Below are 14,899 nucleotides of genomic sequence, written 5' to 3'. Positions count from 1 at the left end.
TAATCAACCAAGTACTGTCCCTGTGATCAGAACATGTAACCAACTATTCTGTGTTTAAGAGGCTTACCTTCACAAGTCATCATTGGACCAGGCTCAAATCCCTCCTCACAGGTGCATTCAAAACCTCCAATCACGTTCTTGCAGGTTCCATTTCCGCAAGGATTGCCCACCGAACACTCATCAGTATCTGCAGGTGATCAGAAGTGTAGTCAAAACATGATGCACTGGGAGAAAAATGGACTTGGACTCAGAGAATACCTTTCCTTCTATCGGAATATTTTTATCTCTAACATCTTGTCTTATTCTCATTCTGTCCTTGAGAAAGGAGTGCATGGGTCTTATTACCACAGATTTATAGCTGTGAAATTTGACTTGCTAAGTGGCAGTGGCAGTGACAGTTATGGTACCTGGGCTTCTTAGCCCTTACAGTGCTCTTCACCATGAGTGTCCCCAGCCTCCTGCATTATGAAGTACATCTACTGGGAATAGATACTCAAAGGGTTAAAACAAGGCGTCTCTCACAAGTCAAAAGTTTTCGCTTACTTAAAGCTAGAAATACATCTCCAGTTTGGCCTTACATTACATCATTCTCCAAGAAGTCTTAAACATGATGCATTTTTGCCAGATATAAAATAGAAGACTAAACATACGCAAAATAAGAGACCAGAGGTTAAGCAAAATTAATACACAAGATAAAGTCAAGATTCAAGTAGATTTTGTTGATTTTGTTGAAACCAGATGGTTTACATTAGGCAGAAGAAAGGCTAGGAAAAATGTGTTTAGGGTATGATCTCTCTAAACAACTGTGGAGAGAGAACAAATCTTACCAAGGAAGTCCAAAAAATATGTATGTCTCCTAACCCATCCACCTAGAATACTGACTGTTCTTATTCTGACACAGCTCTTGGGGGAGAGGGCCTTCCTTTGGGAAAGGAACATTTCAGAGAAATAACATTGCGATCTCAGCTGTCTAGAGCACAGAAGAGTGATGGGTTATTACCAAGGACTATGTCTCACGTTAGGTTCTGAAATCAGCAAGTGAGGGCAGGAGGGTATGGCAGAGAGGCCCTGGGTGAGGATGCTTATTTCTCACATTCATCGTAGCACTAACTGAAGATACTGAATAGAAAACATTGACAACTTTGCTTTTGTTCTGCTGTGAAACTGCATTTCGCTCTCAAGAATATTACATCTCTTTCAAGTTCATAAAAATCACAATATCATTGGTTTTTAGAGCTGTAAGGTAATTAGAAATATTTTAATCCATCTGCATGATATTATATTCTGAGGCTTAGAAAGGCAGTTAAAACCTCATACCCTGATTCCCTATATGGAAAGAACATCTTTTAATGGACACAGACAAACCCTCGGCATTTATGCCATTATTAATTTAGGTTACATTGAATGGCTTTGGATTTCTTAGATAAAAGAGGTCAAAGATCAGCCGTAGGAACCATTCTTTGACATTTTAATAAGGGGGTTAAAACAAGAGGAATGTACACTGGGTACACAGCCTTTCATAGTACTAACTGTAACAAAATCTGGGTAAATTCTGTGTTTTACATACTAAGAGAATAAGATTATGACCATTAACAATTATTTACCTTTAAATTTCACAAAGGCTTTCGTGATATATGCTGTCCTTTCTACTATCTCTTCAAACGTGTTCAGTGTCCTCCTCATCAGACTGTAAGGTCCATGCGAGGAAGGACCATGTTGGCTTGGTTCACTACTGTAGCCATAGAACCTAGCACAGTGCCTGGTGCATGGTGGGGACTCAGCTAGTATTGCTAGATGAATGATACGTGAACAAGTGTCTAAAACTTATTTCTGTCCCATCTTGGTACTTATTCTCCCTAGTGTGAATGCTGAATAGCTGAATTTCTGATTTGTAAAATCCCAGTAACAGAAACCGCTTTATTACTCACCCACACATTCATTCCCTTCCAGAATGTAGCCAAAGGGACACTCGCAGCGATAGGAGCCATCGGTATTGATGCACTGCCCGTGTTTACAGACATCAGGTTCTTTGCACTCATCCATATCTTAAGCAGAGGAGGAAAAAATAGTGAATAACAATGTATTTTTGGAAACACAAAGGTAAATTATCATTTCAGTGCCTAATCGATGAAATATCTAGTATTACAATATTAACATGCAATACCATAATACAATTGGTATCTAAATGAAAAGACCAAAAAAAAAAAAAGAGCTTCGTTTTCCAAGATAAATGTGGAGAAATAACAGCTAGAGAAAGGACAGAGAAGAGGCTGGTTGAAAATGTTAAGAAATGCTGAGAATGCAGCACAAGCCACTCACCAACCGCTGAATCATCGGGTCCCACAATGATTCCACTTCCATAGGGACAGATCTGGCGGAAGGCCTCTGTGGTGGAGATGAACTCTCGTTAATAGGTGGGCCAAAGGCAAGTAACTACAGGCTCCTCCCCAAGTATGGTGTGGAAGCTGCACACATTGGAACATGATGAACAAGCCAAGCCCAGAAACCAGAGAAAGATAACAAGGCTCCCAGAGCTGGTGTACCTACGACTTGGGCAGCTTTGCGTCATAACATAGTTCAGAAGAAAATAACTACCTAGCTCCTGAGATAAAATCATTTTAGTGAACATTTTAGTTGGACTTAAAATTCAATTGCCTTACGTTTTGAAGGTCTACAGTCTTATAGCCTGTACCTTGAATGGCCAAAGAGAAATGCAGATAGTAGACATACCATCGGGTTCAGTGGGGCACAGCTCACAGGGATCTCCCCAGCCTTCTCCCTTCAAGGCACAGCAGCATTCCTGTTTGGAGTGATTTCTGGATTTGGGTGACGAACACTTGCCTCCTTCAAACTTCGCGTAACAGTAGCTCATTCGCAAATCTGCAGCACAAATTCAAGAGGCCCCTCAGTTGCTTTCCTACTAAGTCATTACTGTATACTACTGAGTAAGAAACAATCCACCCTGTTAAATGTGATCTCTTCTCATTACTAAAGTCACCCTTTTTAAGTGATTATAATAGTAACTGAGCTGAGATCTTTAAAGTAGTAAGTAACTTTTGTAGTGAGAGCTGATGAACAAATCTGTGTGGCTCTTACCTTATTATTTCTCATTTTATCCAGTGTTCCAAAATAACCTGACGTGAATAATAAAAACCAACACTGCCACATTTCAATGCTGACGTCATCAGTGACTTCAGGACGGAGACGTTGAGATGGTGTAACATTTAGCAAGCACGCTAAGTTAAGGTAGTTAAGGTAGACCTCCCAGCTCTAGCACTCACTGTGATATCACACTATGCTGTTTATTCTGTGTCCCCTAAGCCCTGGAGCCAAAATAAAACCCCAGATTCCAGGCATAGAGCAAATAAAGATGTGGCAATTTTGTGGACTGGCGAAAATACAACTCAATGGTAGTTCACTGAAGCAGCTACTCACGCAGCTTCTGTCTACAAAATATATGTGAGGTTTTCTGCAGATTTGACACACGTGTGTGTACACACTTGCACACACACAGAAGCTTATTTAGCTCCACAGAGAGAGGGAAGGTAAAGAGGAGGACGGGGAGATGGGTGGATGTGAAGGAGAATAATTGTTCTTCCAAAGAATATATTTCTTTAATATCAGTTATTTCTTGGTAACGCCAACATGGAACACGGGGCTGGGATCTAGTTCCTACAGAATTCTCCAAAATTGCTTGACAGTTTTGGTAACTGACTTTTCCATTTCTTATAGAGCAAACTGGGTGACTCTAAAAAGTGAGCTCATCCAAGAGCCTGGAGTATGTTTTCCCTCAAATTTGACCTCCAAAGCTTTGCAAACTCCTCTGAGTTACACAGAGGCTAAAATCTGCAGGGTTTAAGGAAATGCTTTCATATCCATTTTGCACAATCCCCCTTTCTTTATGTATGACCAGGTCTGCTCTCTCCTGTCACTGTTTTCAATTCCAGGTAGCATATTATTATAGCCATTTATGATTTCCGTTAAGACAATTTCACCATCTTTTATTTCAACGAAAAGGAGACAAGGTAAGAATAACTGAGCTGCCAAAGATCATAGCAGAAAAATTTTTATGAATTAAAGTAAAAATATCAGTCAGCCACATTTACCAGGCTCCAATAAGTCAAATTCTGTTGACCTCTCCAATGAACTTGTTGAACTCTTCATGGCTACCAACTCTTCTAGAGAAACTGTCTCTCTAGTTTCTACTCCATTTTCACATCCATTATGGCTGGGACCTAAAAGGCACCTTTCAGCAAACTACTCTTCTGAAGGCGAAGAGCAATAAAAGCCTATCCTTGTCCTGCAGCATCTCTGCTATTTAAATGGTCGCTTTGCTGAAAAGTGTCAAGATTTAACAAATTGTAGTTTCTTGAAGGACACCTTTTGATGTGCTTTGTTCTTCAAGTTCATCGTCACATACAGTGTTTTGTGTTTATTGGTCCAGTTTTTTTTTTTTTAATTTTTTTTTTTTTTTTTTTGCGTTATGCGGGCCTCTCACTGTTGTGGCCTCTCCTGCTGCAGAGCACAGGCTCTGGACGCGCAGGCTCAGCGGCCATGGCTCACGGGCCCAGCCGCTCCGCGGCACGTGGGATCCCCCCGGACCGGGGCACGAACCCGTGTCCCCTGCATCGGCAGGCGGACTCTCAACCACTGTGCCACCAGGGAAGCCATATTGGTCCAGTTTTTATTATTTATGCCTACAACTGTCTTAAGATATAATTTAATGACTACTCACAAAAATGTCTCAACAATTATATCAAAACTCAATTCTCTCCTTTGTCTTTCAGCTTGTAATGTTTCTTTTAAACCTAGATACATGCATGTGCTAATATTGGTCTGTTAATTTTCTCATTCTCTTCTCCTTTCATTACTGACCCTATTCCAAACCCCAGCCCAGCTCCCCAACACCGCTCTATCACCTCACCCCGGGGGGGAAAAAAAATCTAGGTATGAAGTTTAGAGTGAGCCTAAGTGACAAATTCCCTTCACTGAACTTTGTAAGTGGGAGTGGCTCATTTACATCCGTGGCCTTTAGGTGCCAGGGTCTGTGCACCTGAGTCCTATATCACATTTGTCCCTTCAAAAATATTATCTGTGGTTCTGTGGAATTTTCTCATTTTATGGACAACAGAAGCCTGACTCCTAATTTGTCATCTTACAGTAAAAACCCAGCTCTTAATGCCCTGGCTCTAGCAAAATCTGTGCTCTTTGGGAGATTTGCATTTGCTTGTGATGATCCTCTAGAATTGGTTTTGTTTTTTAATTAAAGGTGCCTTGCATCAGGAAAGAGAGTTGTGTATGCCCACATCCTTTAACGAGGGCTTGCTAGGATGCCTGCTTACAGGTCTATCTGCAGAGAGCCTTAATGACCTTTGAAATTTCATCAGAGCTACAAAAGTCACTTTCCCTGCTTGCATTCCTCAATTCTGGCTCTGCCTCTTGGAGCTGAGCATGTGGCAGGGCTGCTCACAGCTGGGCTGATTCTTCCTGCAGCGTTAGCTTGCTCTGTGACAGGCCAGTGCAAATTGAATTAATAGCCTATGAATTTCCTCTGGCCTGCCACATCGGCAGATTCACACCTGGTTTCTCACTGCTTTCTTTCCAAACTCCGGCCAAGCCAAAGGCACACAAAGACAAGGGAGTAGGAGTAAGAATTTATCTGGCTGGTCTGTACCATACAGACAGAATATTCGCTTGAATCAAGCCCATCCCACCCATAACCCAGAAATCCACATGGGCCTCTGATAGCTACCTACAGGATCAAACCAACAGAGAATTCTCAACTCTCCCCCTTCACACCCCTAAATATTAGGTGACCAAATGACCCGTTGAAAAGTAAAAAGTTAATCAGTTTGAACAACAATAGCAAGAACCTATGAAGGACTCAGAAATGAACAAAGCTTTTTCACGTATTCAACAAGACTGGTTGGGCGGGTATCCTTATTGTTGTTTAAAAATAAGAAATATGATAATTGAGCTTCCAAAAGATTAAATGACTTGCCCTAGGCTATAAATGGCAAGGCTGAGACCCCTAAGCCCACTATTTGGAATCTTAAATGATATTCATTGCCTCTTACTTGGTAATATGGAAGCAAAAGACAAAACAAAACAACCAAGGAGAAAAAAAACTGAACAAAAGAATACAACAACAACAAACAACAAAAAAACCACCGGAAGGGGGTGGGACGGGGGTGGGGGGAGGATATGTCTGTTTGCATGTGTTTTTTTGTCCTGAATTCACTAAACTAGTCTGTATAAGTAGACAGACACACACAATTGATTGTTTAGTAAAATCTGAACAGTTTGCTGAGACATAATAAACTGTGTTATGCTTAAGTTCAGGCTCCCCTTTTGATTTTTTTTTTTTTAAGCTCACAAGTATCATTCCTGAAAACAGACTGTGGGCCAGCAAGAATCCTGGTCAGTTCACATTTATTTCTCTGTTTTCTTAGAAAACTTGTGATGTAAGAGATAGGCATTATAACCCGGGAGCACATGAGTTAACCTGCACTTTTCTGTCTGAAAGTCTAGGTTTTGGCCCATATTTACAGAGGTTACCTTTTCAGAGGCAGAGAACTTGTAACTGAACTTGCCCCAGGCTTTGCCACGTTCAGTGGCTCATGGCTGATCCCCTGCTGACTGACCTATGAGCATCTGTGTTCTCAGGGGGAGAGACAGGTTTAAAGTGCCAGGACAGTTGTTGTACAAGCAACCATAATTTGATGGATGAGTTTTTAACCTTAAAAGTAAAAATGAACTTTCTGACATGTGGTAATCATTAGACGTCTGGATGAATGAAAACACTCCATCTTCTCTTTCACAAAGAATCAAAACTTCGCCATGTTTAAAAAATAAAACCACAACAAATAAACACAGAGTAATGAAAGTCAAAAGCCAAAAGTCAAAAGCACTTACCTTGGCACCTTCTTCCAGTGGAGGACAAGGAAAACCCGTCTGGACACAGACATTTGAAGCTGCCTTCAGTGTTGCTGCACGTACCCAAGGCACAAATTTCTGGTTCTTCAACACATTCATCAATATCTAAAAGAAGTACATGTGTCAAACAAGGTCAAAACATGATGGAGACACCATCGGATACTAAATGCACAATGTAAAAGTACAAAGTGTAACTGAGTTTCAAAACTCTTCTAACAATGAAGATTTTTCCTGTATCATGATGCTGTGAGTGGACTTCTAGGCTGTGATGACTTTATTTTTTCTTTTTTTTTTTTAAAAGATTTTTTTGATGTGGACCATTTTTTTAAAGTCTTTACTGAATTTGTTTCAATACTGCTTCTGTTTTACGTTTTGGTTTTCTGGCCACGAGGATGTTGGGATCTTAGCTCCCTGACCAGGGATCGAACCTGCACCCCCTGCATTGGAAGGTGAAGTCTTAACCACTGGACCGCCAGGGAAGTCCCTGTGATGACTTTTAAAAAACTAGTTTTGATGGTTCTTATTGTAAAAATGGACTCTGCAAGTGCCTTCTTAGGGATGCAGTGAGAAACATGTTTTACCCAGACTGAATTTCTTGGATAATTAGAAAAGTTGGAGTAATTTCATACCACCCTAAACTAGGAAAGAAGCAAGAAACTCTAGAGTCTGACTTCACCACTACACAGTAAGCAGACGCTCTGAAATTTTAATTGTGTTGCCAATGAGTTACCCCGTGAGAGATGTAGGTCTTTGAACCAAATTTGTTCCCCTCCACCCGTCTGTCCACAGTGCTTTCCCCAATATCCCATGCTACAATATCCTAAAACTATGACTTTTACAAGGACACCAGTACTCATGAAAATAATCCTATGCAATACAAACTAAAGATATCACAAGAGATGAGGCTCCTATCTCTCATTTGCAGTTTAATTTGTCTGAAGACACAAAAATATCTTCTGTGTATAGACTATAGTTTTTCTTTTATCATATAGATGATAGGAATTTGACACACATAATTGTGACATGTTTCCTTTAGCATATTAATATACCTGATCTACTGTAAAGGAGTAATTAAGGATGGTTTGCAGGGAAGTTTCAGTGGCTTGAGTATGTTCTAGTTTGCCTGGGAGAGTACTAGTTTAAGCCTGTTGACCTGGACTTGTTATTAATAGTGCCCTCCTCAAAACTGTCTTGGTTTGGTCAGTAAAGTACATGATGACCCTACTTGTGGAAAAAGTATGACCACTCTTTCCAAGAGACGTACCCATCTTTTCCCCTGACTTCCAGCAGGAATTTGTAGTGAAAAAGAGGTAAGTCTTGATTCTGAGCCATGCTATTTTTATGGACAATTTTTTTCAACGAAACAGATATCCCTTGTATCTTGCAACTCTTTATTTTCAGGTTTGTGCAACGAGTTCTACCCACACCAAAATGTATTCGCGTTACACAGCTTTATTCCCACGAGGTCCAACGAAAGGGAAGTTAGGATATTAACTTGGTTATCTTGACTTAATTTTGTAAATACCACACTATAGATTTTCTAGAAATGTGCAGTGCGAGGTATCTTCCTGTACAGTGCAAAACTAGCTTCTTCATCATTTCATGTTCTTATGTTGCATTTATAGTTGCATCATGTTTCCTGTGGCTTATTATCTGAACTGCTGCTGCTGATTGAATTGCTCCATTCCTACACTCCCTCCACCCCGACATCCAACCTTTGCTTAGAAGTCAACTTTCGTAAAAATGCTCGGATGTCTCCTTTTTGTTTTTGTTGTTGTTACGGTAGAAATCAGACTGTAGGTGCCAGCTTCATAAGGGTAGGGACAAAGATTTAGAATGAACACATTTATGAACTATTCTGGAAGTCGTTTTCCTTTCTATACATTTTCATTCTGTTCATTTTAGGGTAATTTTGCATTAATCATGGAGTGAATAAAGCTGATCTCTAATAGAAGTAAAATAACACTTAATAATTTGCATTTACGTCTAATTTTGATAAAGTGTTTTCATTTAGAATATTATCTCTTGACTGAGAGTTAAATTAGATATATAATAAACATTTGTCATTGATGCTATTAAAAGTGGACAGTTCTTACTCATTATGGATTAGATGCAGACTTGTTTAAAGGTGGGAGCATGGACTAGGTGACTTCTTAAAAGTCCTTTCCACCCCATTCATTGATGAAGTTCTGGCAATTAACGTCCTGCATTTAATGCAATGATATACGTACGTATTGAGGAATACGATACTATAAAATTTGCTGAGAATTTATTTGTAGTTACACATTTCTACCATTCTACAAGTCAAAATAACATAGACAAATTATATAGCCACATTCCTCCAACCTTGACTGTGGTCACTTAAAGATTTTAACTGGAATCAGGAAGCTATGTTTAGTTGCAACCCATTGGCACTTAAAAACATGTAATCCAGAACTTTCTACCAGCTGCATAAAAGTACATTGGGAAGGTGTCAGGGTTATGTGACCACCCATATACACAGAGCAAAATAGCTTCATCAGAGATTAGCGTGAGAATTGATGTTCCTGTCTCACCATCTAATTTTGAGCCCATAAGTCACACCCTACCCTTGGATTTGTTTCTGATAAAGTATTCCAAAATGAAGACACCATCACACCATCTCAAAAACTGGATAATGTCAATGCAGTAACCAATACTGCTAATTTCCAAATATTGATAGCCCTCCTACCTTCACACTTGTCGTTCTGGAGACTGTATCCAGGTGGACAAATACATCTGTAGGACCCATCCAAGTTCTGACAGGTGCCTGGTGCACATTTTCCAGGTTCTAGGAGACATTCGTTGATATCTGCAAAGCAAAGGGAAAAAGAAGAAAGAGGTTCCCACTGGCATGATTTCCATCAAGCAACTAAAATTGAAAGAAACTGGAATAAAATCTAAGAAATACATAAATCTAAAGTCCACAAACTCTACCCTGGAGAAAAACTAACAGCTCAATAAAAATCAGCTTTATTAGCTTTCAGAAGTGTGCAATGTATTTAACAACCATATTTTTATTTGATCTACTTTCCAGGAAAGCATAGCACGTGAAAAGTCAATGGGTATGAAGATCTTTGAGGACACCCAAAGGACTGTATAAGAGCTTACCACAAAGCTGTGTGGAAGAAAAAGAATAGAAGAAAGGGAATTACAGTTGTTTATAGAACAATTTAACAGTTACATTGAACATTGTAACTGTTTCTGTAATTACAAACACTTAATTTTAAAAGATAAAGGGGAAGAGTGGTATATATACCATACACACATTCAGGCAGGATTAGTGTACTTCTACTCTGATCTTTTTCCTCCAGGCTTCTGAAGGAAGGATTGTGATAGAGACTGCGTGATTCCTGGAGTGGCCTCTGGGATGACCTTTGGAGGGTGTTTCTGAAGCAGCACTCACCCACACAGGTTCTTCCATCTGGAGCCACCTCATAGCCTTCATTGCACTGACACTGGAAGGACCCCACTGTATTGATGCATTGGCCATTTCTGCAAAGGTTCCCATTTCCAGTTGCGCATTCATCAACATCTGCCAAAAAAATACCCTTTGATATGTTCCAAAGAAAATATCCTAATCCCATCAATGATCAAAACTTTTAAAGGGAAAAATACTTATACTGAATTTCAGTGGCCTTTGCTGGCTCAGGCAGACTTAAGAAATTCCAATGTGATCTAGTTTATAACAACAGACCTGGCTTTATTCACCTATCAGAACCTAACAAGATGACATAATTCTACTAATTAGAGATTGATCATTTATATTAGGATTTTGTATGAGTTTCACCTTGATCATCCTTTAGGTTTCATGTTTAAAGGTTAAAACTGAATTACTAATACACAGTACAGCTGAGGGTACTGTTAAGTATTCTTGTAATCAGAAGTATATAAAAGTAGCCTCTAGCACAATACAAAATTTGGTTCCTTACCCTTGCTTGTGAATAATGTAGCATATTTTATAAGAAGAATTTTAACTTCTTTGAAGGGAGGCTATAGTGAAACATCTAGACAGGTCCACACTGCTCCTGAACTACGTAATTTCTATACAAAGGATAGCTTTTGTATGTTTTAAAACATATTCGATTTATTTTGAAATGCATTTAATTTGCAGCATAGTAGACATAAAAATTATAGCTGCTAATGAGTATATTAATAAAAGTAATAGATGTAGTAACTATATTTGACACTTAATTAGTACATTGTATTTAACAACTCTTTTTAACCACCTGTCACGCATAAGATGGCATATATTAAAAAAGATTGCCAGCACGCTGGAGATGATGCTAATTACAAAGAACACACATAAAACTGCCTTCCTTTGGTGGCTGACTGTTTTGCACACGCACCTATGCAGTCATTGTTGTGGGAAAGGATGAAACCGTGATTGCAGCGGCAGTTGAAGGAACCAATTGTGTTTCGGCAAGTTCCATTCCCACAGGCATCTCTTTCACACTCATTTATGTCTAGCAGGAACAAAGGACATAGAAAAACATGATTATTAACAGAAGAGGAGGGTATATGGTTACCTGCGGTTAAAAGGCATTTTAAGAGTTCACAAAATGTCGTACGTAGGCTGAGAACTTCTAGATTCGATGTTGGTATTAGTTCCAGCAGCGGCAGCTCCCTGTGAGAAACCAGCAAAAGGCAAGGTTCTAAGCCTTGGGAGAAAATCCTTTCCTTGGTTGGCATGTGAAAGGAGGCAAGCTAAGGACATGAGAACTGGACAAGAACTATTTTATTCTATTTACTTCTAGAATTCTCCACCCTTGCCACTTTTCTCAAATACTTTCACTTGGAAATGGAAAATTCTGTGCACATCTGGGTCTTGATTCACTGCCACCTTTGGCAAACTTCAGCCTTTAAGATTCTCACTCCAGTTTACCAAAAGGCAGTGAGTCACCTGATATTACCCCAAAATCAGCAACAAAATAAATTAGCTTTCTAACTCACCTGGAATCTTAGACATGTTTCTTTTTCCCAATCCACCCCTAAAAACCCACGACCCCTCCCATGAAATGGTGACTTATCTCCCTTCTAAACTATCCCAATGGCATGGCCCCTAATGTGGGTCTCCTCTCTTGCAGTGTATTCTGTCTTTTTATTGGTCTATGACTTTTCACTCTATTTGTAAAGCTGTTTTGGCATCTTATGTGTCTTTGCATCTTGTGACAGCGGCCATCACCTTTCTCATAAAGAGTAGGTGTACATTATATTAAGGAGGAAATAAGAAATTAAAATGAAAAACGTTGATATTGTTGGCTTGTTATATCAACAGGCATAACGAGGAGGGCAAGGACAAAGAGATGGGGAAGGAGTGGAAGGCAACACCTCAGATTAGCAAAATGTAGTGTTTAGAGTTAGGATTTCCTTTCCTTTCAAATTTTGGACATAAAGATAAGTTATCTGTGATCTTAAATCAAGAAGCTGTTGCTGAGCCCAATGTGACTCCACCATGTGTGTCTGTGGTTGACTGCATCCAGATGAGTCACCCTGCCAGCAGTCAGAAACTTCTGCCTTGATTCATTTTTAGCCAAGCAAGTGAAGTTCTTTAGCTGGGCAGGTCCTTTGGTAGAGGGTTCTACATAATTCAGATGGAAGAGGGAGAAGGAAAGTTGGGCAGGGCTTCATTAGTATGTAGGGATTATCTCGCCAGTGATGAGCAGGGCCTATTATAATCTTTAACTTAAAACTTATCTGCTCTGAAGATGACCAGATTTTATGAGAATGTTCCCTAATGGATAAATCCAATTACAGCCAAAGGCAAGCACTTTAAACATCACCCTATAGATTGTTCTTTTTCCAGCTGTGAAACTGATTGAAGTCCCCAGAAGACTTAATGGATGTTGCTTTAAAGTAGAAATAGAAAGGAGGGAAAGAGAGAAATTGACTGATTACACATTTGAAGTTTATTCTAAATCAACATTCTGATTCAGTACTAAGACCAAGGAAGAGATTTAAAATCTTGAGCTCTTTTCCCCTAGGAAAATGATCTGTAAATTTGTCTTTAAGGATCTGATACAAACTACAGACACGTCTCGAAAAATGCTCATACTCAAACAATCAAAAGCTGCACCCTTTCCAATAAGGCAAACTCACATAAATACTATAAAAGAATAATAGGCTTTTAACATTAATAAATAGTAATTTTTTGTCGTAATATCTTTCTCAATTTATCTCTTAAGTCAAAAGTTTTTCTGAACTGACAGCCAAATGATTATCAAGAAAGAGGTTTATGATGTTCAGATTACTAAAGATTAAATACCAAAGGATATTAATGCTATACACGTGCTTCTGTTTTTGCTTTATAAATAACAAAACAACTACTGAAAGGTTTAGTGTTAACTTTAAATATATTCAGATACAAATGAATTTTTCAGCAGGTTATGAAGAAAAAAATGAAATGATAGTCACATACTCACCCAAACACATGGTTTGATCAGCGTTTGTTTTAAAACCAGTGTGGCAAAGACAATAAAAGCTTCCAACTGTGTCAATACACTGTCCGTGGCTGCATATATTGGGGATTTCTTGACATTCATTGCGATCTGTAGATAAAAATTAAGTGAAAACTTAGAAGACAAAATCACACCAAATAACTTACTTCTAGGTATTGCTCTCAGGATTAATCCTAGCTCTAAACTAAGCCAGTAAAACAGATGCTGACATATTTATTTTTGACTCAAAATTGGTTAACACTTACTCTGATTTACTGGGCACATTCAGACCATATTAACAATACACAAGCAATGAAAAACAGGGGCGGTATCCAAAAAAAATCTTCTAAAAGAAGAGAAAACTTAGAAGTAGAATGGGGAAGAAAAATCCAAACTGGTAGGTAATCCATTTGATTCTCTGCCTAAGCAGTATCCTAGACTGTGTAACTGACTGAAGTATTTGTCTAGTCAAGATTTGGTGCCTCAAATCATGGAAGCTTCATGGCTTCCTCTAGAAATTTAAATCAAACAAATCCCATTGCTAAGATAGGTTTTCATGATGGACAGCCTGCATCGTCCCTTGTTCCACTTACACATCATTATTTTGTCTCACTCCTGTAACCTTTTGTTCCATCTGAACCAAGTCTTCCTGTCTACACATGGCTCCTTTCAGCACTTGACGATCCTAATGATGTTTCTTTCTTTTTTATCCATATTCTTTCAAAAGGAAGCCCTCTCATCTTGCTTCTGCCAGTCTTTAGGCTTTAAATTGTATTTGTCATCAAGTGATGCTCTCCCGAAATCTGATTATCTGAGGGGCCAAATGTGTTGCAGGAATCCACAGATGACATAATTACATGCCTACTCATGTCTCTGATTTTCTAAAGCTCTCAAGATTCTACGTTTAGGGAAAATGTAACTCAAAAGGCACTGCGTTATCCTGATTTTCCTGTTGTCACAAGAGAAAGCAAACAGCAGAATACCGCCTTGGGTGTAGATGTGTAGAGCACCGCAGCACCCCGCTCTCAGCTGAATAATCCAGACTTGCTGTTTGCCTGCCCTATCTGCTGAGAAGACAGCAGCTGGGAACAGGCACTTTTTGCTGCACAGAGCAGCTGTGCCCACGCCAGGAGAGCGTATATCCCCTCCATTTCACGTGCTCAGGCTGCCATTTTTAGAACTACTTCCTTCCAATACGCAAAACATTTAGAGTTGATGAATCACCATATCCTTTAAAAGTCTCAGGTGGGGTTGAGTATATCATAAAGAGGGGACATTGGGATAGAGTAGCTTAGGAGCTACGGCTAGCCTGTGCAGAAATGCTAGTGAACAAATTATGATTGTTGCCATCAGAGAAAACGGATTTAAAATGAGCAACCTTCTCCCTGAGATAGGCAGAGGAAATTGAATTCCATTGCCAAGCTCTGTGGAGGGAGCTGATTTTGAGAAGGGTTGGCCCAAACCTTGGGTAACCTCTGGTAATATGGATCTGGGAGAATGCAAGGACC

At 39.4% G+C, this 14,899-nt stretch overlaps 1 protein-coding gene across 1 annotated transcript in view; it reads right to left on the bottom strand.

Annotated features, from left to right (window-relative positions):
- FBN1 (fibrillin 1) overlaps window positions 1-14,899 on the bottom strand; it is a 254,971-nt gene that overhangs the window by 38,059 nt on the left and 202,013 nt on the right. Inside the window, exons 46-54 of the mRNA XM_004281306.3 lie at window positions 13,377-13,502; window positions 11,304-11,420; window positions 10,361-10,489; window positions 9,647-9,766; window positions 6,916-7,041; window positions 2,731-2,880; window positions 2,320-2,385; window positions 1,929-2,045; window positions 68-187 (exon numbers count right to left, since the gene is read on the bottom strand). Coding sequence (XP_004281354.1) covers window positions 68-187; window positions 1,929-2,045; window positions 2,320-2,385; window positions 2,731-2,880; window positions 6,916-7,041; window positions 9,647-9,766; window positions 10,361-10,489; window positions 11,304-11,420; window positions 13,377-13,502 — 1,071 coding nt within the window. The remainder of the gene's footprint in view (window positions 1-67; window positions 188-1,928; window positions 2,046-2,319; window positions 2,386-2,730; window positions 2,881-6,915; window positions 7,042-9,646; window positions 9,767-10,360; window positions 10,490-11,303; window positions 11,421-13,376; window positions 13,503-14,899) is intronic.

The sequence above is a fragment of the Orcinus orca genome, chromosome 2 (genome assembly GCF_937001465.1).
Source record: "Orcinus orca chromosome 2, mOrcOrc1.1, whole genome shotgun sequence".
Lineage (NCBI taxonomy): Eukaryota > Metazoa > Chordata > Mammalia > Artiodactyla > Delphinidae > Orcinus > Orcinus orca.
Note: the sequence above shows the minus strand (reverse complement) of the source record. Positions and strands in the feature narration are given on the sequence as shown.